The following is a 17,029-nucleotide window of genomic DNA, read 5'->3' on the forward strand; positions in this document are numbered from 1 at the left end:
AAAAGGCGGTGTTTTCCACATCCTGAGGATGCTCCGGTGTTGGGGCGAAACGCGCGTCGAGGTTTTCAACCTGCATGGTGGTGAGGGGCCTTGCACGGATTTGCCAACATTACTGCTTGTGTGGTGGTGGTGTTTGGAAGTTCTTGCATGCGAGTGTACGCATAGGCAGTGTGGGAGGAGGGAGGTGCTGTACGCATGCCTATGCGTACACTCACTCATTTACTTAAAGGTGGAAGTTGTTTTCGCGGAATATTGCTAAAAATAATAACAAACTAAATTTGTTTCTTTTTCTTACATTTTTATTATGGCCTGAAAATAATATAGCCTAAATAATTTTCCTACAAATACATAATATCTCGTAAATTAATACAAATCTAAATTCACTTCAAATCGTCCATGAAATAATTATCCAGTAGGTACCTAAATAATATAGTTACGATATTTTTGCGTTGTGAATTGGGGCACAAAATTAATGCGCAATTAGAAGGCATTTGGATTTTCACTCCGACGCTATTGAATGAAATTACGCGGAAAAGGCTAATAGGTGTATTTGAATACACTCCTAATTTTTATATTATGGGACTGGCGTTCTTAGAATTCGTAAGGACACTGCATAAACTTGAAACGTATTGAAGCAATAAAATATAGATAAGAGAACATTTCGCTAGCATTTAGATTTTAGATACGACATCAGGATATTCATTATCAGCGTTAGAATCTTACTTATTCGAAGGTAAATATGTAATTATATTTTAATAAGTAATAAAAAATTATAATTGAAGACGTAAGTGGATGAAGTGGGTAACTAACAATTTGCTAATGATAGTTTTTTTTTTTGCATAAAAGACTTTAGGACCGGAAAATGATTGGAAATAATTTTATAATAATATGTATAGCCATATTAGCCAGACGATGCCGTTGGTAAGTTACACGGTTTTTTTTAATATAATGGATAAAAAAATAGTAATTACTATACTCCACTCGGGCTAGCTTGTCGCTAGCGGTCGTTGACTCCCTGTCAAAAACTTGTCATTTTCCATATAAAACCACAATAAACAATATCTGACACTTCATTGTCAATCGCGGTTTATATGGAAAATGACAAGTTTACCCACCCTTATGTTATAAAATGTTAGTTACCCACTTCATCCACTTAAGTTTTCAATTGTGATAAAAAAAAATGTGAAATGAAAAATCAAATGAATGAAATATTAGTTTATTTGATCATCATATTAAAGCTACTCCTATTTCGTCGTTATACTTTTCATCCCGTCTTGTAGATCATACAATATCTTGTTTCTGTTTCTGTTGACAAAATTAAACATTATTAATAAAATACTTATAATGATATTAAAAACCCTTTTATAGATTTTTTAAATAATAATATCTCTAGAGAGAGTCTAGACGCTTTACACCACGTCAGTCTGATCCCGCGGTAAGTAGGTAATTAAAGGACTTGTGTTATGGGTACCGGAAATATTTAAGTATATATATATTATTACTCTTATACAATATACTATGCATAATGCATATTTTCTCATATCATATACATTATTTAATACACATCCATAAGTCATGACCCTCTGGGAGATCGTAGACGGCACACTTTTTGTGTGATCGAGTCTGCGTCGCACATACAATCTGCATGGCACATACAATCTCCCTAAACATTGTAAACAAGTTCCGTCGGCCAATAAGATTTTCTGTAGTATGAACTCTAAGGTACGCTCACGTTGTGACGGGGCGGAGCGCATTTGTCATTGTCATAAAAATGGCATGAAATAAAAAAATTAAAAAAAAAACTCCACAGCCGATCATATAACCTCCTCCTTTTTGGAAGTCGGTTAAAAATTCGGCCCGCCCCACAGTGGATCGAAAATCGAGTTTCATAGACATAGGAACTTGAGTTTCCAGATGTCATTTCTTTAGGCTGAAATATGTTCTCCTAGTTGTTATTACAAAACAAAATGTAAAAAGTCTCATCTGTGTGTAATAATATAGGAGTTATAATTTTTTTAAGAAATTTTTGTATGGAGCCGACAGGAAAAATGAGCCTATCTCTGGAATCGCATGATTGGCCGTTATATCCTCACACACTATTATAGTACTAATTATTACTCACATTTTGGCATATTTTGTATTACGGCACCATTTGCGATTTTTTTTCTAAAATTCATCAAAATTAAAAATATTTATTCTATTTGTATTTGTTGCAAAAGTTTATGCTGTGGTTAAATGAGGTCTTTTTCATAATATTTTAATACCATAGGACATAATTGGCCAAGTGCGAGTCGGACTCGCGCACGAAAGGTTCCGTAACATTATAGAGCAAAATTAGGCCATAAATTGTGTTTTTTCTATGAGAGTCCCACTTAATTTTGTATTTTAGTGTAATATTATAGTTAAATATTAAAGTACACATATAACTAAGGATTGTGTAAAAAATTCAAGAACCTATCTGTTGGCATTATATCTAAGAGCAAAAAAGCCCAAAAAATCTCGTTTGTTGTATGGGAGCCTCCCTTAAATATTAATTTTATTTTGTTTTCAGGGTTCCGTAGTCAACAAGGACAAGTTATAGTTTTGGTCTGTCCGTCCGTCTGTCCGGTCTGTCTGTCTGTCCGTCTGTCTGTCTGTCTATCCGCGGTTTTGCTCAGAGACTATAGCACCTACAAAGCTGTAATGGGGGCTACTGTTTTTTTGCTCATTAGATGGCGCAACTGTCGACTAAGGTCCGAAGTATAGCTGTTAAAGTCGACTTTATAATAATCTAGAATCCTATTTATTGATTTAATTAAATTTAAATAATATCTCCTTTACTTTTGCTATTTTTTAATAACCATAAGGTTATTAAAAAAATTGCAAATAGCAAAAATATACATTTATTTTCTTAATTTCACTCTCAAATAATACTTTTTGGGATAATTTTACGAAGGAGATCGCTTTTTAACAGGTAAATTGCATAAATAATAATTTATGTCACGAAAACCGCTAAAACTAGCACAAAATAGACGTTTTTGGACCTCGCGCGACACTCGCGCCTCTAGCGGAAAATTCACACGCGGTAGCCCCCATTTTGCGTGAATGCACATATTAATGATGCCAACAAAATGGTACCTACATGAAATCTTTAAAAAATATTTTTTTATTGTCTTTAACTTCCCTACACATCAAGCGGGCATGATATTTTTTTCGCGTCCACTCTATCGTATGGATAGGTTTTTTAAAAATATTATGAATATTCATAGATTTTTTCCGATTTAGAGATCCGTTTGTGAAATATTAAGTTTTAAAGTGGAAAAAAAAAGTAAAAGTCCTGTGTCCCTTCTACCAGCTAAACGGTTTATTTAAGAAAAAAAAGAAGTTCTAAGAAGACTTCATAAGTTATTGAGCAATAGTCGATCAACTAAAAAAAATGTATTCGGCGAAGTATAAAGGAACTTTTCGATCAAATTCCTTTGAAAGTAACTGAGATCATGTTTTTAGTATGTTATGATTGTACGTTCACTGACCGTATAAAAAATTGCGTGGCCCAACACACACTTGGCCGGTTTTTCAGTATTTGTTGTTGTAACGGAAATAGATATTACATAATCTGCGTCCTGCGAAAAGTTCAACTATCTAGCTATATTAACGTTCCTGAGTAACAGCCTGGAGACAGACAGACGGATAGACAACGAAGTCTCAGTCTCTTTAAATGATCAACAACACTGTACTTAGCTTTCTTAATCATCTACTCTTTGAGTGTAATATAGCTAGATACCTAGTTGAAATTTTCGCAGGACGCAGATTATGTAATATCTATTTTCGCTACAACAAAAAATATAAAAATTTCTTTAAAAAATTATAACTCCCTTATTATTACACACAGCTGAGTCTTTTTACATTTTGTTATGTAATAACAACTAGGAGAACATATTTCAGCCCAAAAAAATTACACCTGGAAACTCAAGTTCCTATGTCTATGAAACTCGATTTTCGATCCACTGTGCGCCCCGTCCCATCACAATGTACGCGTACCTTTAAAATACAAATAGTTGAGTGTTAGTTTACCTTTTAGGATACGGCTCTTTCAGATGAAACGTCCTATAGTGTAGCTTCATGCTGCATTTTTGTGTGAAGCGTTTGTCGCATAGCGTACACTTGTAGGGCTTTTCGCCAGTGTGCACCTGAAACATTAAATACATGAACAAAATTAGTATATCTTAGTATCGTATGAATACTCCGTGCGCTCGTATGAACGTGTGCATATGCGTGCTTGTACCTGTGCGTGTACGTGTAGATGTGCGTGTGCGTGTGCATGTACGTGGAGATGCGTGTGCGTGTGCGATAACGTGTACGTGTAGATGAGCGTGTGCGTTTGCGTGTGCGTATGCATGCTTGTACGTGTAAGTGTACATAATATGCGTATGCGAGCGAACTTATTATATGCGTTCTTGGGCGTCTGCGTAATGGGCTGCAACATCTAGTAATATATTATTTAGGCCCTGTTTCACCACTTACTGATACCACATACGTCAGATAAGTTGAGAATGGCCTATCCGGCACTTATCAGTAAGTGGTGAAACAGGCCCTAAATTTTATTGACAGCTGACACGTTTACGCAGCGTTTTTAAAGATTTGCCCGTATTAATAAACAAATCTTACCACACTATGAATCTTCAATGCGCCTCCCGAACTGAATTTCTTGCCGCAAATGTTGCAGTAGCACGCATTTTTCTTCTCGTGTGTGTTCATCAAATGGATTTTTAAATTCTTATACTAGAACAAAGAATAGTAGAACTTAATTCGCATTGATTTACCTATACCTACATTAAAATTTACTAGTTGAGAACCTTTTATTTTTCTGCCGGTTAAAATGTACCTAAACGTTGCTGATGATAAAACCGATATTATTTTTATCGCTTTATTTTAGACTAATAATAATTGCTTTTTCAGAAAAGTCCAAATGGCGTTCCTACGTAATTTGATCGCGTTTTATCAGTTTAAGAACAACGTCGATTTCTTCGATTCTACCATGTTAGATACTCATTCGACGTTATAAAAATATAAACTGGATGACGCCCGCAACTCAGTTGCGCCAAAATTCGTTTACCGCGCGGGATCCGTACATTTTTCCAGGATAAAAAGTATCCTATGTCCTTTCCCGGGACTCTAAGTTTTTTCATATCAAATTTCAGCAAAATCGGTTCAGCGCTGTGGGCATGAAGAGGTAACAGACAAACAGACAGACACACTTTTGTGTTAGTTAAAATATAAAATATATAAAAAAGGCTATTACGATGAATAAAAGAAACTGTTGCACCCGGCCGGGGTGGGTTCATAAAGGAAGTGTCAAGTTGAAGGAAGTCCGGTGTGGCAAGCCTTTCCGTGTTGCTAGATGACACGACCGGAAGACGTCTTGACGTAGGCTGGATTGCTTGTGTGTTTTGCCCGTTAAAAAGGGAGTAACCGTGTATGGTTATTCTAAATCGCGGAATCGCGTACAATAATATTTAGTTAGTATCAGCGACAACATAACCCAATAGACGCCTAATGGGGAGAATGAGAGCCGTAAGGCTTCGGAGAGCCGTAAGTCCACGGAGAGCCTTAAGTTTACGGATAGGCTACGAAGAGCCGCAAGGCCAAGTCTTCTCGACCTGGCAAGGACGAGAGCAGGGGGTGCGATGAGGAGGGCTTCATACTGGTGGAGAGGAGGAAGAAGAAGCCCGCCGCCCGCAACCATCGGGGCACCGCGCCCTACGTCTGCGGAGCGAGGTCCCCGCGACGCCCCTGTACATATCTCGCCTGCACTAGTCCATGGAGGTCAGGGACGTCGTCAACTACATCAGTAAGAAGACATCCCTCCACTTGAGGGTCGAACGTCTGCAGTCTCGCCACAAGGTCAACTTCAGTTCCTTTGTGGTGAGAGTACCGACGCATCTTCTGTCGACCTTTGAAGCGGAGGAATTCTGGCCGACTGATGTGGTCTACCGAAGGTTCCGGGGAAGACTCCGGAATGAAGCGCGCGTCACGTCGCCGATAACTCGTGATAAAGTGTAGTTATTAAGTGTATATAATTTATATGTATGTATAATATTAAGGTATATATTGTATGGGCCTATGTAGCCTGCTATAAATAAATAAATAAATAATGTTTTGATTTCTCTCAACAAATTATTGTGTTAATGTGCTGAGTTAAGCGACGCGGGGGGAGAGGGAAGAAATGCATTACGATTGGCCAATTCAAATTCACGGCATGTCATAAATCAGAACTAGTGATGGGAAGTACGAGAAGCGCTTGTCAAAAGAAATTAAAAAAAACAGTACATATTTATATTTTATTTTAAAGTGTAGAATGAAGAAAAGACTTACTTCTCATCTGTCAAGCGCCCAAAATCGGCGTCTTAATACGACCTAATATAAATAAACAATATAAGCCAGCTTATATTGTTTCTCTCCTTGTTACACTTCTTACAACGTAAACAATAAAACAGAGATGCAAATAAAAGCTGCCAACCTTTGTTTAGCATAAAAAAGGTTATTAATTGTGGCTAGCTTCTTATGATATACAAAAAAGTCTTCGGATTATATTAAAAAAGTACCTATACTTACCTATATTTCAAAATATACTTTTTTTACAAATTATATATACTTTTTTAGGGTTCCGTACCCAAAGGGTAAAAACGAGACCCTATTACTGAGACTTCGATGTCTGTCCGTCTGTCTGTCTGTCTCCAGGATGTAACTCAAGAACCACTATAGCTAGACTTCTGAAATTTTCACAGATTATGTATTTCTGGTGCCGCTATAACAACAAATACTAAAAACTTAATAAAGTTAATATTTAAGGGGGGCTCCCATACAACAAACATTATTTTTATGGTCTTTTGGCTCGTAATCCAAAATGGCAACATTATAGACTATTGAAATTTTCACAAAATGCTCAATAATGTGTAATTTAATATTAAATAATAATACGTGGGAGAGCCATGCTTCGGCACGAATGGGCCGGCTCGACCGGAGAAATACCACGTTCTCACAGAAAACCGGCGTGAAATAACACTTGCGCTGTGTTTCGCTGAGTGAGTGAGTTTACCGGAGGCCCAATCCCCTACCCTATTCCCTTCCCTTCCCTACCTTCCCCTATTCCCTGCCCTTCCCTACCCTCCCCTATTATCCTATTCCCTCTTAAAAGGCCGGCAACGCACTTGCAGCTCTTCTGATGCTGCGAGTGTCCATGGGCGACGGATGTCACCTATTGTGCTTAATAAAAAATAAAAATTAAAAAATCACCCGATTTTGAAACATTTTTCATTGGTGCTCCGCTCCTTTAATTGGTCTTAGCGTGATAATATAACATAGGCTACATAGGATATATAATAAAGCCTTCCTTGATTAATACTGAAAAAAAAAATCAAATCGGTCCAGCAGTTTCTGAGATCAGCGCGTTCAAACAAACAAACACTTCAGCTTTATATTTATTATTAGTATAGATTATTTGACTTGCTAATTCCGCCACATGATTTCTAAGTCACAATGAAATTGATGGAAATTTATTTCTAAAAATAGTTGTACGCCAATAAAACTGCTTGAAGTTTTAGTGACTAAAAATCTTTACTTGGTTACTTTCTATACGCTTTCAAGATAAGATTTCATGATTACTTCGCAACGCCGACAAAAAACAACGCTTTGTGATGGGTAGACAGTAGTAGTAGATGGATGGTTTATTCATATTTCTCTTACTAAAATTGGCAAAAACAGTGTTGCAACTGCAGAGCTCAGTAATCGTCGACCATTTTTATTGCTATAAATTATAATCATTAATCAGTTGTTTAACAACAGTTCAACTCAAAATGACTTGCATATCACGCTTTGTTTCGATTTTCGATTTAAAAAAATATACCTCTGAAAGATAGTTGGTATCACATACGACAGTATATATTAAGTCTATGGTATCACATCACTAGTGACGCGTGACGATAACGGAAGAAAGGATAAGCATTACTATTTACTAATTTGTATTTGATAGAAAGGGATATGACTTATGTCAAATGCTTTCGTCATGGATTCAGACCAGTGTAATTTGAGCTCTGAATAAATTGATTCTTGACAGTAAAAAAATATTTTGTATGAAACGTACTAGATGTACATGGGTCACGGATGTGGTCGATACTAAGACAGATTTCGCTGTCATTATCTAAAGTAAAACCTATAAGTCTTACATATTGTCTGAAAGTATTCGCCCTGCATTAGGCGTCTAGAGGCTTATGTGGTCGCTGGTTAGTATGGAAGTATGGATGTTGTTATGAAGATTTTCGAGTAGATACTTACCAATACAGTAGCACCGCACAGTTCGCAGACATGCTTCCTCTCTAGTTCAGGGTACGGAATAAATTTATCGTTCGGATGTTCATTCTTGTAATGCTTCATGCAAGCCGCTTGTGAGTCAAACTGTTTTCCACACTAAAAATATCAAAATATAAAAAATCTATGCCACCGAAGAAAATTATCCTAATATTATGATCGTCTATTATACTCATCAGAATCCTTACCTTTGGACAATCTGTGGGAATTTTTCTCTTAATTTTGCGTTCGGGTATTCTGAAATACAAATTATTTATGAAGTACAATTCATTTAATTTTTTTCGAGCTTATACGCGTTAAGGCAAATTACATAAAAAAATAACCCAGTTTATTATGCAATAAGCTGCGTATACATCAAACAAATACCCCACTAATAATAATTTTAATATTTAACAGCGAGTAACTACACAAGGTCTGCTAGTCTCTGTCCGGCATATTTAAAAAATACACATGATAGACAGACACGGCGGACCTCAAATAAGGACCCTATCTAATGCCGGCCGCAATGCGTTTTCCGTATTCGGAATTCCATTAAACTGGCGCAAGCGTTCGTTACTTTTCACGCGCTAAGGCGCAGGCTTGCACTTGAAACGTACGTGCGGAATTCGTTCCGTTCGAAAAAAAAGCGAACGTGTGCGCCAGCCGCCAGTGAATGTATGTATTTACAATTTTACAAGTACTGATTCCACGCTTTCGGATTTCCGAATACTGACAACGAATTCGGAAATCGAATACGGAAAACGTGTGTATGTGGCTGGCCTGAATATATTATTAATTTATTCCTTATTAGTAAGAGGATATACTTATAAGACAGATGGTTACTCACATAATATTACTATCAATATGTTTGGATGAGTGAAGTTTGTGTTCATGGTATGCATCCTCCGTCTCAAATTTGATGTCGCAGGTGGAACAATAAGTATTCACATCCTTATTTGCGTTCGTTGTATCCTGAAACAATATTATTATAATTACTTAAAAACATATTTACGAAATACGAATTACGCAAAGTATAACGCTTCAAAGTTCGCTATCCTTGTCTGTCATAAGACTTTCAATGTGCTAGAGCAGGAGCTCACCAAATGGCGGACCGCGGTCCGCATCCGGACCGTCGACCCATTGTGTGCGGACCACCAACCAAGCATTTTCGAAGAAATGAATTTCGGTCTCGATTAACATCTCCAGGATTAAATTCCAATAGCTTGCACTAATTGCACTCCAAATATCAGAGAGATAATTAGCTACAAAAAATGACACATTTCTCATTGATTTGTAAATTCCGTAATTGTGCGCTTTTATAATTCTGGGCGTCACGTTATCGTTGGGTACGTTAAATGCCCTCCGTCGTCCCCGCATTTTCCTCCACAAAAGTAACCATTTCCTTCCCCTGGTGGTCTTATCTAATCTGTGCCAAATTATATAAAATCGATTCAGTCTTCAGCTTCTTAAAATGAGTATACCTCGGTTCCGATGGTCTTCGCTTCGGGGTGTTTCCTCAACTTGTGCTGTCTCATGCCCAACTCATTCACAAAGGAACGCCCGCACAAATTGCACAGATATTTACTCCTATGCGCTGTACGTATGTGGGTGTAGTAGGTCGACTGGTGTCTAAAACATATTTTTCCTTATGGCGTTCGCTGCGTTAAGCGTGCGCCCGGCGCGGCCACCCGCGAGGCGTGCTTGTTTCATATCATCCCATAGAGCAGCGCTGCGTTGAGCGGATCAGCCGTCGCACGATTACTATGGCGAGCGCACGGCCGCGCCAGGGCACACGCTCAACGCAGCGAACGCCCTTAGGGTGTTCAAATCTAAAACAACTCGTAACAAATTACCAGGAAATTGCTATAACTGTTTAGATAATGCTTAAGATTATCCTTGGGATGGTGTTTTAATTAAGTGCCGCACTCAGAGACGAATAAATTAATTACATAACTGGACTTAGTAAATGAAGATTTTGACAGATAAGCAGTAATAAATCATACTTAAAAACCATACTTATGTACAGTACTCCCAAATTAATAATGCGCATGGAAATCTTCGCTAATTGTCGTAATCACGAAAACACCCGAATCTATGAAACGTAAGAGCCCCAAACAATGCACTTGCATTTTGCACCTTGTTCAAAGGAAATAGAAGTAAATATTATACAGCCGGTGGCTGTCCGCTGTCGCCGGTCCGTCAATAAGTGTTATAACCACAAAGTTAATATACCTAGCTTAATAGAGCAACAATCTCGAGCTGTCAAACGAAACTGGTTTCATCTGTGTGTAAAAATATGTGTACGTATACACTTACACAAGCATGATTGAACATGATTTCTATGAGATTAAATTGTCAACGTGCGGCACGTGCCGACTGGACGTCAAAAAAAGAGTGCTGCTGTCATGTATCACACGTCCCTGTTTACCACGCAGTGTTACTGATAGTGACATCTCTCTTGCTCAGGCCTTTGTTTCTCTATTCTGTTAGGTATATTAACTTTATGGATATAACTCACCGGGAAGCAATCGCGGCGTTACCACGGTAACGTCCAAGCAACGTCAGATGCCTCTACGTCGCTGCAAAGCGCTGTTTTTTTTTAAGTTAAGTTTAAAGGTTTGGCCTAAGCTTTAAACAGCGCTTGCAGCGACGTCTTCCGACGCTCGGGAAATACGACCGTTGCCGAAAAATTACGAAAATATCTATGCGTATTATCGCTTTAGGAGCACTGTATTAACATAATGTTTATGGGATATGAGTGCAGCTTTCCATGCGAATTGCCTTACTGAATAGAAACAGACTCTGCATGTCGCGTACATGGTGGGGTGTCAGGTAGGTGCGAACATATTAAACAATACTCACCATAATACATATATTATTATGTTTAGATTAACTTAATGGTATACATACCGAAATTCCTCATTACAATGATCACACTTTTTTATTTTTCCGTTGTGATAAGCATCATGTGCTAATAAGGTGGATCTGTAGAAAATGACAGAAGTTGAAATTGATTCCTAATTCAATAGACAATAATTAGAGAAACTGAAAATATATGAACTGATAAAAAGATCTTACTCTCGTGAACACACCAAGTTGCATCTGAGACATTCAAACTTGTTGTAATGAAATTTCAAATGGTTTCTGATCTCAAAATTAACCCTAAAACGTTGCTTGCAAAAGCGACACTCATACGGATTATTCGCCTAAAATAAAGAACTGTAGTATATTAAAATAATAATAATACATTTTTTTGTTATTTTACATTAAGTGTAAGTTACATACATAAAAAACTGTGATCATTTTGTAATAATTATAATATTATAAAATTATATAAAGATCTATGCCATTTTATATAATATAAAGGTATACGTGGGAGAGTCATGCTTCGGCACGAATGGGCCGGCTCAACCGGAGAAATACCACGTTCTCACAGAAAACCGGCGTGAAATAGCGCTTGCGCTGTGTTTCGCCGAGTGAGTGAGTTTACCGGAGGCCCAATCCCCTACCCTATTCCCTTCCCTACCCTACCCTAATCCCTTCCCTACCCTACCCTATTCCCTTCCCTTCCCTCCCCTATTATCCTACTCCCTCTTAAAAGGCCGGCAACGCACCTACAGCTCTTCTGATGCTGCAAGTGTCCATGGGCGACGGAAGTTGCATTCCCGTTTGTTTGCACCCTTATTTCATAAAAAAAAGGTATACTATGTATTAAAACTTACCTCAGTGTGCCATCTTAGGCGGTGCCTCATGTACATTTCATTGTTAGAAAAAAATATGAAACAATCTGTGCATTTATATTTTGCAGAGATATACTTATCACACTGTGATTTTGCACGAAAAGTCTGCAAAGATAATAAAAATAAATACAATTAGGGCAAAGTTACAACTTAAGTACTTAAGTGTCTATAGTCTGTCAAGAAAGTGAAGAAATTAAAAAGTGGCAACATCGTAAAACTTTCAAATCAATCTAAGAAAAAAGGGATGACACTACAATGTTGCCACTTTTTAATTTCTTCACATTCTTGACGGACTATACAATATACAAGGTGTCTTAAAACTAAGTGATATGACTTTAAGGGGTGTATGTGTCCCTTTTATTATAATAATTACAGAATTCAGTGAAAATAGAAGCACTGAAAGACTTACGTTTTCTTTTTTTAAAATTCAAGGCATTAAGACATTTCTCATACAAGTCAAAAACCAAAAGTTTTTACTTATTTTAGTAGCAAAAATGCAAAACTACTAACCTGCAATGATTCTTCTTCGGACATTGTTGTCATTTTCCAATTACCTTCTTTCAACAGCTCTCTTAGTTTCCAAGCACCCTTTTTATTTGATTTAGATTTTGAAATATTACATTTTGTTCCCTTAAGTCGTCTAGCTTTGAATTTTTTCACAGTGACATCTTTGTTGTTATCGGCTACAATAAATACACCCTCATGGTTTATTTGATCTTTTGATTCAATATTTTCTGTGGAAATACTGTCAATTAACAGATGATCACTGTCCACACTGCCTAGAGAGTTTTCATCTTCTAGTGGTAGGGGAAATTCAATATTGTTTTCAGTTTTAATTAGCACTTCAGCTTTACAAAACACCTTCTCTGAATCAACTGAAACATGTTCTATAGTATGTGTTTCTTTTTTAACTTTTTCTCTGAATTCCTCTTTATGGTGATTTGATTTTTTACTTCTTTTTATTACATTTTTTTGTATGTTTTTATCAACGGCCGGTAAAATTATATCAGCTTCAATATTGTGAATCATATCTAATGAAGATATAAGTTTTAATTTCTTTCTGTCCACATTATAAATGGATTCATATGTGATCTGTAATATAAAATTATTTTAAGTGATTTTTAATAACTTGGTAAATTACTGTGTATTAAAATCATGAACTTACTTCTCCCTTCATATCCGTCAGCATTTTCTGACCTATAAAGCATTTTTGCCTAAAATTGTGATACTTGTGTAAGAGTGAAGCACACTCATAGCAAAAATATTGTGGAAGTCTGTCATCATCACCAATCTGAAATTGATAAATAACTAAAACAGTTTGGACCAATGGAGAAAATAAAGGTAATTGGTTGAAATAAATACAGAATTACCAAAGGACTAAAGACAACATTGAGATTCAAAGCCAAAGGCAACTAAAATTGCTCAACTTGATATTTAAATATTTGAGTGATGTGACATTGAGAGATATGAAATAAATTGCTCCATATTGCTCCACAAATTGCTCCAGATTGCTCCATTCGTGTCGCCGAGCAATTATTGCTGTAATTATTGCCCGCGTAAGCGCATCTTAAGTTATCCTTTCTGGTAGCTTCATAATTTGTTAAAATCGATTTCGATATTTTAGAGCTAATGCGAACAAACCCTAACTCTTGACTTGAGTGATTATGATGAATAATAAAAAGATACTTAGCCCCTCGGTATGTGCAAAAATCTATGCAAAAAAATAGGTAGGTTGTGTGCCAAAAAAAAATTTAAAAGATCCTCATAATCTATTAAGCTAAATTATTAAATAATGTCTCCAAAATACAATAAAATAGTGCGAGCTTTAAATGCGGCGTGAAATCAGAGACTAAGAAAATATATTTTTCTAATCCGAGTCTTAAAAACTTACGATATTACTTTAACTTTGTTATGGGTCCCTTGTTTAAGTTTCTAATATTAAATGGCCTAATCCTAAATCCCAATCTTTTCCATGAAGAAAATTCTTACAGAATCGAGAATACACAACATAAATCAGTTCACTTACTTTATGTCCCAGAACTTCTTCGTAGTACAACTGCAAGCTGTACACATTTATTTTGAACATTTTTGCCTCTGTTCGAAGGCATATCCTACATATTTTTAGGTGAGTCATCCCCATATCAAATAATTTACAATTATAATTATAATTTTTAAACAAAATCAAATAAATAAAACTCCATCACAGAACTCCATGAAAGATGAAACAAATTTTATTTTCCTTCTTCTTCTACTTTGGCTTCTTCTTCTTCTTTATTTTTCTTATTATGGCACTTCGGTTATATAACCATAGCCAGTGTCGAGTTACTAAATATTATAGCGGGAAAACAATATTTCTTAATACAATTTCAGCATCGTTTTATATAGGTTTATATAGGTCTAAAGTCTAGTCAAAGTCTAAGTAAAAGTCAAAACAGTCAGGAAGTCAGGATGCTAGGGTATTTGCATAAAATTAAGCTGGTCTCCTTGTGTTTGTCTTATTTTTACATGTTATTCTAAAAGTGCAATAATCAAAAAATATTATAAAGTTACAAAATTTTTACAAAGTCGCCATGGACAGTGTTATGCAAGATGTAACAATTTAATCATAAACGAAATTTTAGGGTCTGGCTGACATTATACTAAATGCGATATAAGATGAATATAGGTATTATCATATTTCGTGCTACGGATCTTTTTACAACAAAAGAAAAAAGTAAAACATAATGTAATTTTTTTTATGAAATAAGGGGGCAAACGAGCAAACAGGTCACCTGATGGAATAATTAGGGTAGGGGATTGGGCTTCCGGTAAACTCACTCACTCGGCGAAACACAGCGCAAGCGCTGTTTCACGCTGGTTTTCTGTGAGAACCTTCGATCACTAATGTGAAAACGTAGTATTTCTCAGGTCGAGCCGACCCATTCGTGCCGAAGCATGGCTCTCCCACGTATCAAAATCTTTAATCGAAAAATTACGTTCAATCGACAAAAACAAATAAGTATTTCCTTTAATTCTTCAAGCCCCATAAGAGCACCGGTGATCGCGACAACAATAGAATACAATAGCATTTCCTGGAAACTGTGATCGAAGTATTAATATTGTAAATGAACAAAAATAAAAAACTGCTAACTGTTATTAAAATATTACTAGCTATTTGACCGAGCTTTGCTCGGTATTCGATAAAACACGAATAAAATGACATTTTCTAAAAATGAATCCTAGCTAGATCGATTTAACGCCTCCGAAACCTCCTATATACTAAATTTCATGAAAATCGTTGAAGCCGATTCCGAGATTCCAATTATACTATATAATAATTGCTCGTTTAAAGATATAAGATATTAATTGTGAGTTACAAACTGTACAAATTTACGTAAGTTTTTAATTTCAATTCTGTAATAATTTAGCACATAGATTTTCGTAATCTGAAATTGTCTTCCCTAGGTGCTCGATCAGTTTTAGATTCGCCCGAGTCGTACAAGGTTTGTTCATAATTATTACCGATATATAATTATTATCGATGTCTTAAGTATCAGAGGAAAATGTTTGATTTTATAAAATAATTATTATGTGCTCGTTTCTTCGTGATAGTAGATGTGCTTGGTGTATACTGCATAATACTATCCGCTTTTGACAATTATTTGTTTCATAACTATGAAAATGACAATAACCGCGCAATCTGTCGTCCGGCGCGCAATATTATGATACGTTACCTGTGATATGACCTTGGCGAAAATCTGAATTGTCATATTTTAGTGTTCGAAAAGGAGCCAAATTTAAAACGGTCGAAGTATGGGAGTTACGTTTCCTTAGTTTTTGTTATTCGTAGACGATAACGAATATCTAATGGCTAATGTCTTACCAATATTACACATTAAAAACCCAGTTTAACACAATTTTAGGAAAATAAATAATAATACAAAAACATCACATCACTCTTTCACATTCCCGACAAAACTCCTCGCTTCTTCTTCTACTCCCGACTCCGTGAATGAGGCATTTACTTATTTTTTTTATTTGATTGTCAAACAGTTTTCATTTTAGTAACTAGATGGCGTATGGGTAGACAACTATCAGTATAGAGCAGAGAGCTCGACAAGGCTTTAAATAAACGTGGCGAAAAAAGGGAACTAACGCTGTCACCATACAAAAACGCCATTTTGCACGTGCATACGTGCACAAACATGAATTTAATATTTTACAACAACAAATAATAAAATTAAAATATATAATTATAAAATAAGTAATGTAGCTATAATAAATAAATACTATATGTATATATTATAATAATGGTATTTAAATGGATAGAGATTCGAGGTAGTGCTCTTTCAAGCGTCTTTTAAAAATAGCAATGGTGGGACTATTACGAATGGTGTGAGGGAGTGAGTTCCACAATCTGACAGCATGAACAGTAAACGAGTAGGAGTAAAAGTTGGAGCGATGGGAGGGAAGGGAGAGATTAGACCGGACATTGGACCTACAGGGGAGATCAGGAGATCGGGAAAAATTGAATCTATCAAGGAGGTATGGAGGAGATAGAGGATTATACAGGATATTGTAAACTAGGCAGAGAATGTGGGAGTTGCGGCGGAGACGGATGGGAAGCCACTTGAGTTTTGAACGGTAGGCTGAGATATGGTCGAACTTTCTCAAGCCAAACACAAAGCGTATACAGAGATTCTGTAACCGTTCAAGTCTACTTAACTGCTCCTCAGTGGCGTCAAGGTAACAGGAATCGGCGTAGTCAAGGATGGGAAAGATGAGTGTCTGGACAAGGAAGATTTTGGTATGTATAGGTAGGAAATTTTGGAGGCGCCTCAGCGTGTGTAGTGAGAAATGAACTTTTCTGCTTACTTCGGTTACTTGTGGGTTCCACGACAGGTTATGGTCAAGAATTATGCCTCGGTTTTTGGCCGACTTTGTGTAATTGATAACAGTGCCATCAAAAATTACATTCGGTACAT

At 36.4% G+C, this 17,029-nt stretch overlaps 1 protein-coding gene and 1 long non-coding RNA gene across 3 annotated transcripts; one reads left to right on the forward strand and one right to left on the reverse strand.

Moving 5' to 3' along the window:
- Window positions 1-1,200: 1,200 nt before the first annotated feature.
- Window positions 1,201-14,241, reverse strand: LOC121739621 (zinc finger protein 765-like). Of its 2 annotated transcripts, XM_042132118.1 has the most exons (13): window positions 14,092-14,241; window positions 13,231-13,356; window positions 12,576-13,157; window positions 12,048-12,170; window positions 11,404-11,531; window positions 11,236-11,310; window positions 9,807-9,954; window positions 9,173-9,297; window positions 8,535-8,583; window positions 8,314-8,445; window positions 4,648-4,761; window positions 4,054-4,169; window positions 1,201-1,305 (listed from the first exon to the last, which is right to left on the reverse strand). In XM_042132118.1, the coding sequence occupies exons 1-13, from the start codon at window positions 14,203-14,205 to the stop codon at window positions 1,245-1,247; spliced, it is 1,893 nt and encodes a 630-aa protein (XP_041988052.1). In that variant the 5' UTR covers window positions 14,206-14,241; the 3' UTR covers window positions 1,201-1,244. The 2 variants fall into 2 exon arrangements, with proteins under 2 accessions (XP_041988052.1, XP_041988062.1); XM_042132128.1 differs by lacking the exon at window positions 13,231-13,356.
- On the forward strand, window positions 13,558-14,696 carry LOC121739631. Its single transcript, XR_006037476.1, has 3 exons — window positions 13,558-13,636; window positions 13,797-13,801; window positions 14,687-14,696. It is a non-coding gene; the product is annotated as an uncharacterized LOC121739631 (long non-coding RNA).
- Window positions 14,697-17,029: the final 2,333 nt, after the last annotated feature.

This window comes from Aricia agestis, chromosome 1 (assembly GCF_905147365.1).
Source record: "Aricia agestis chromosome 1, ilAriAges1.1, whole genome shotgun sequence".
Taxonomy (NCBI): Eukaryota; Metazoa; Arthropoda; class Insecta; order Lepidoptera; family Lycaenidae; genus Aricia; species Aricia agestis.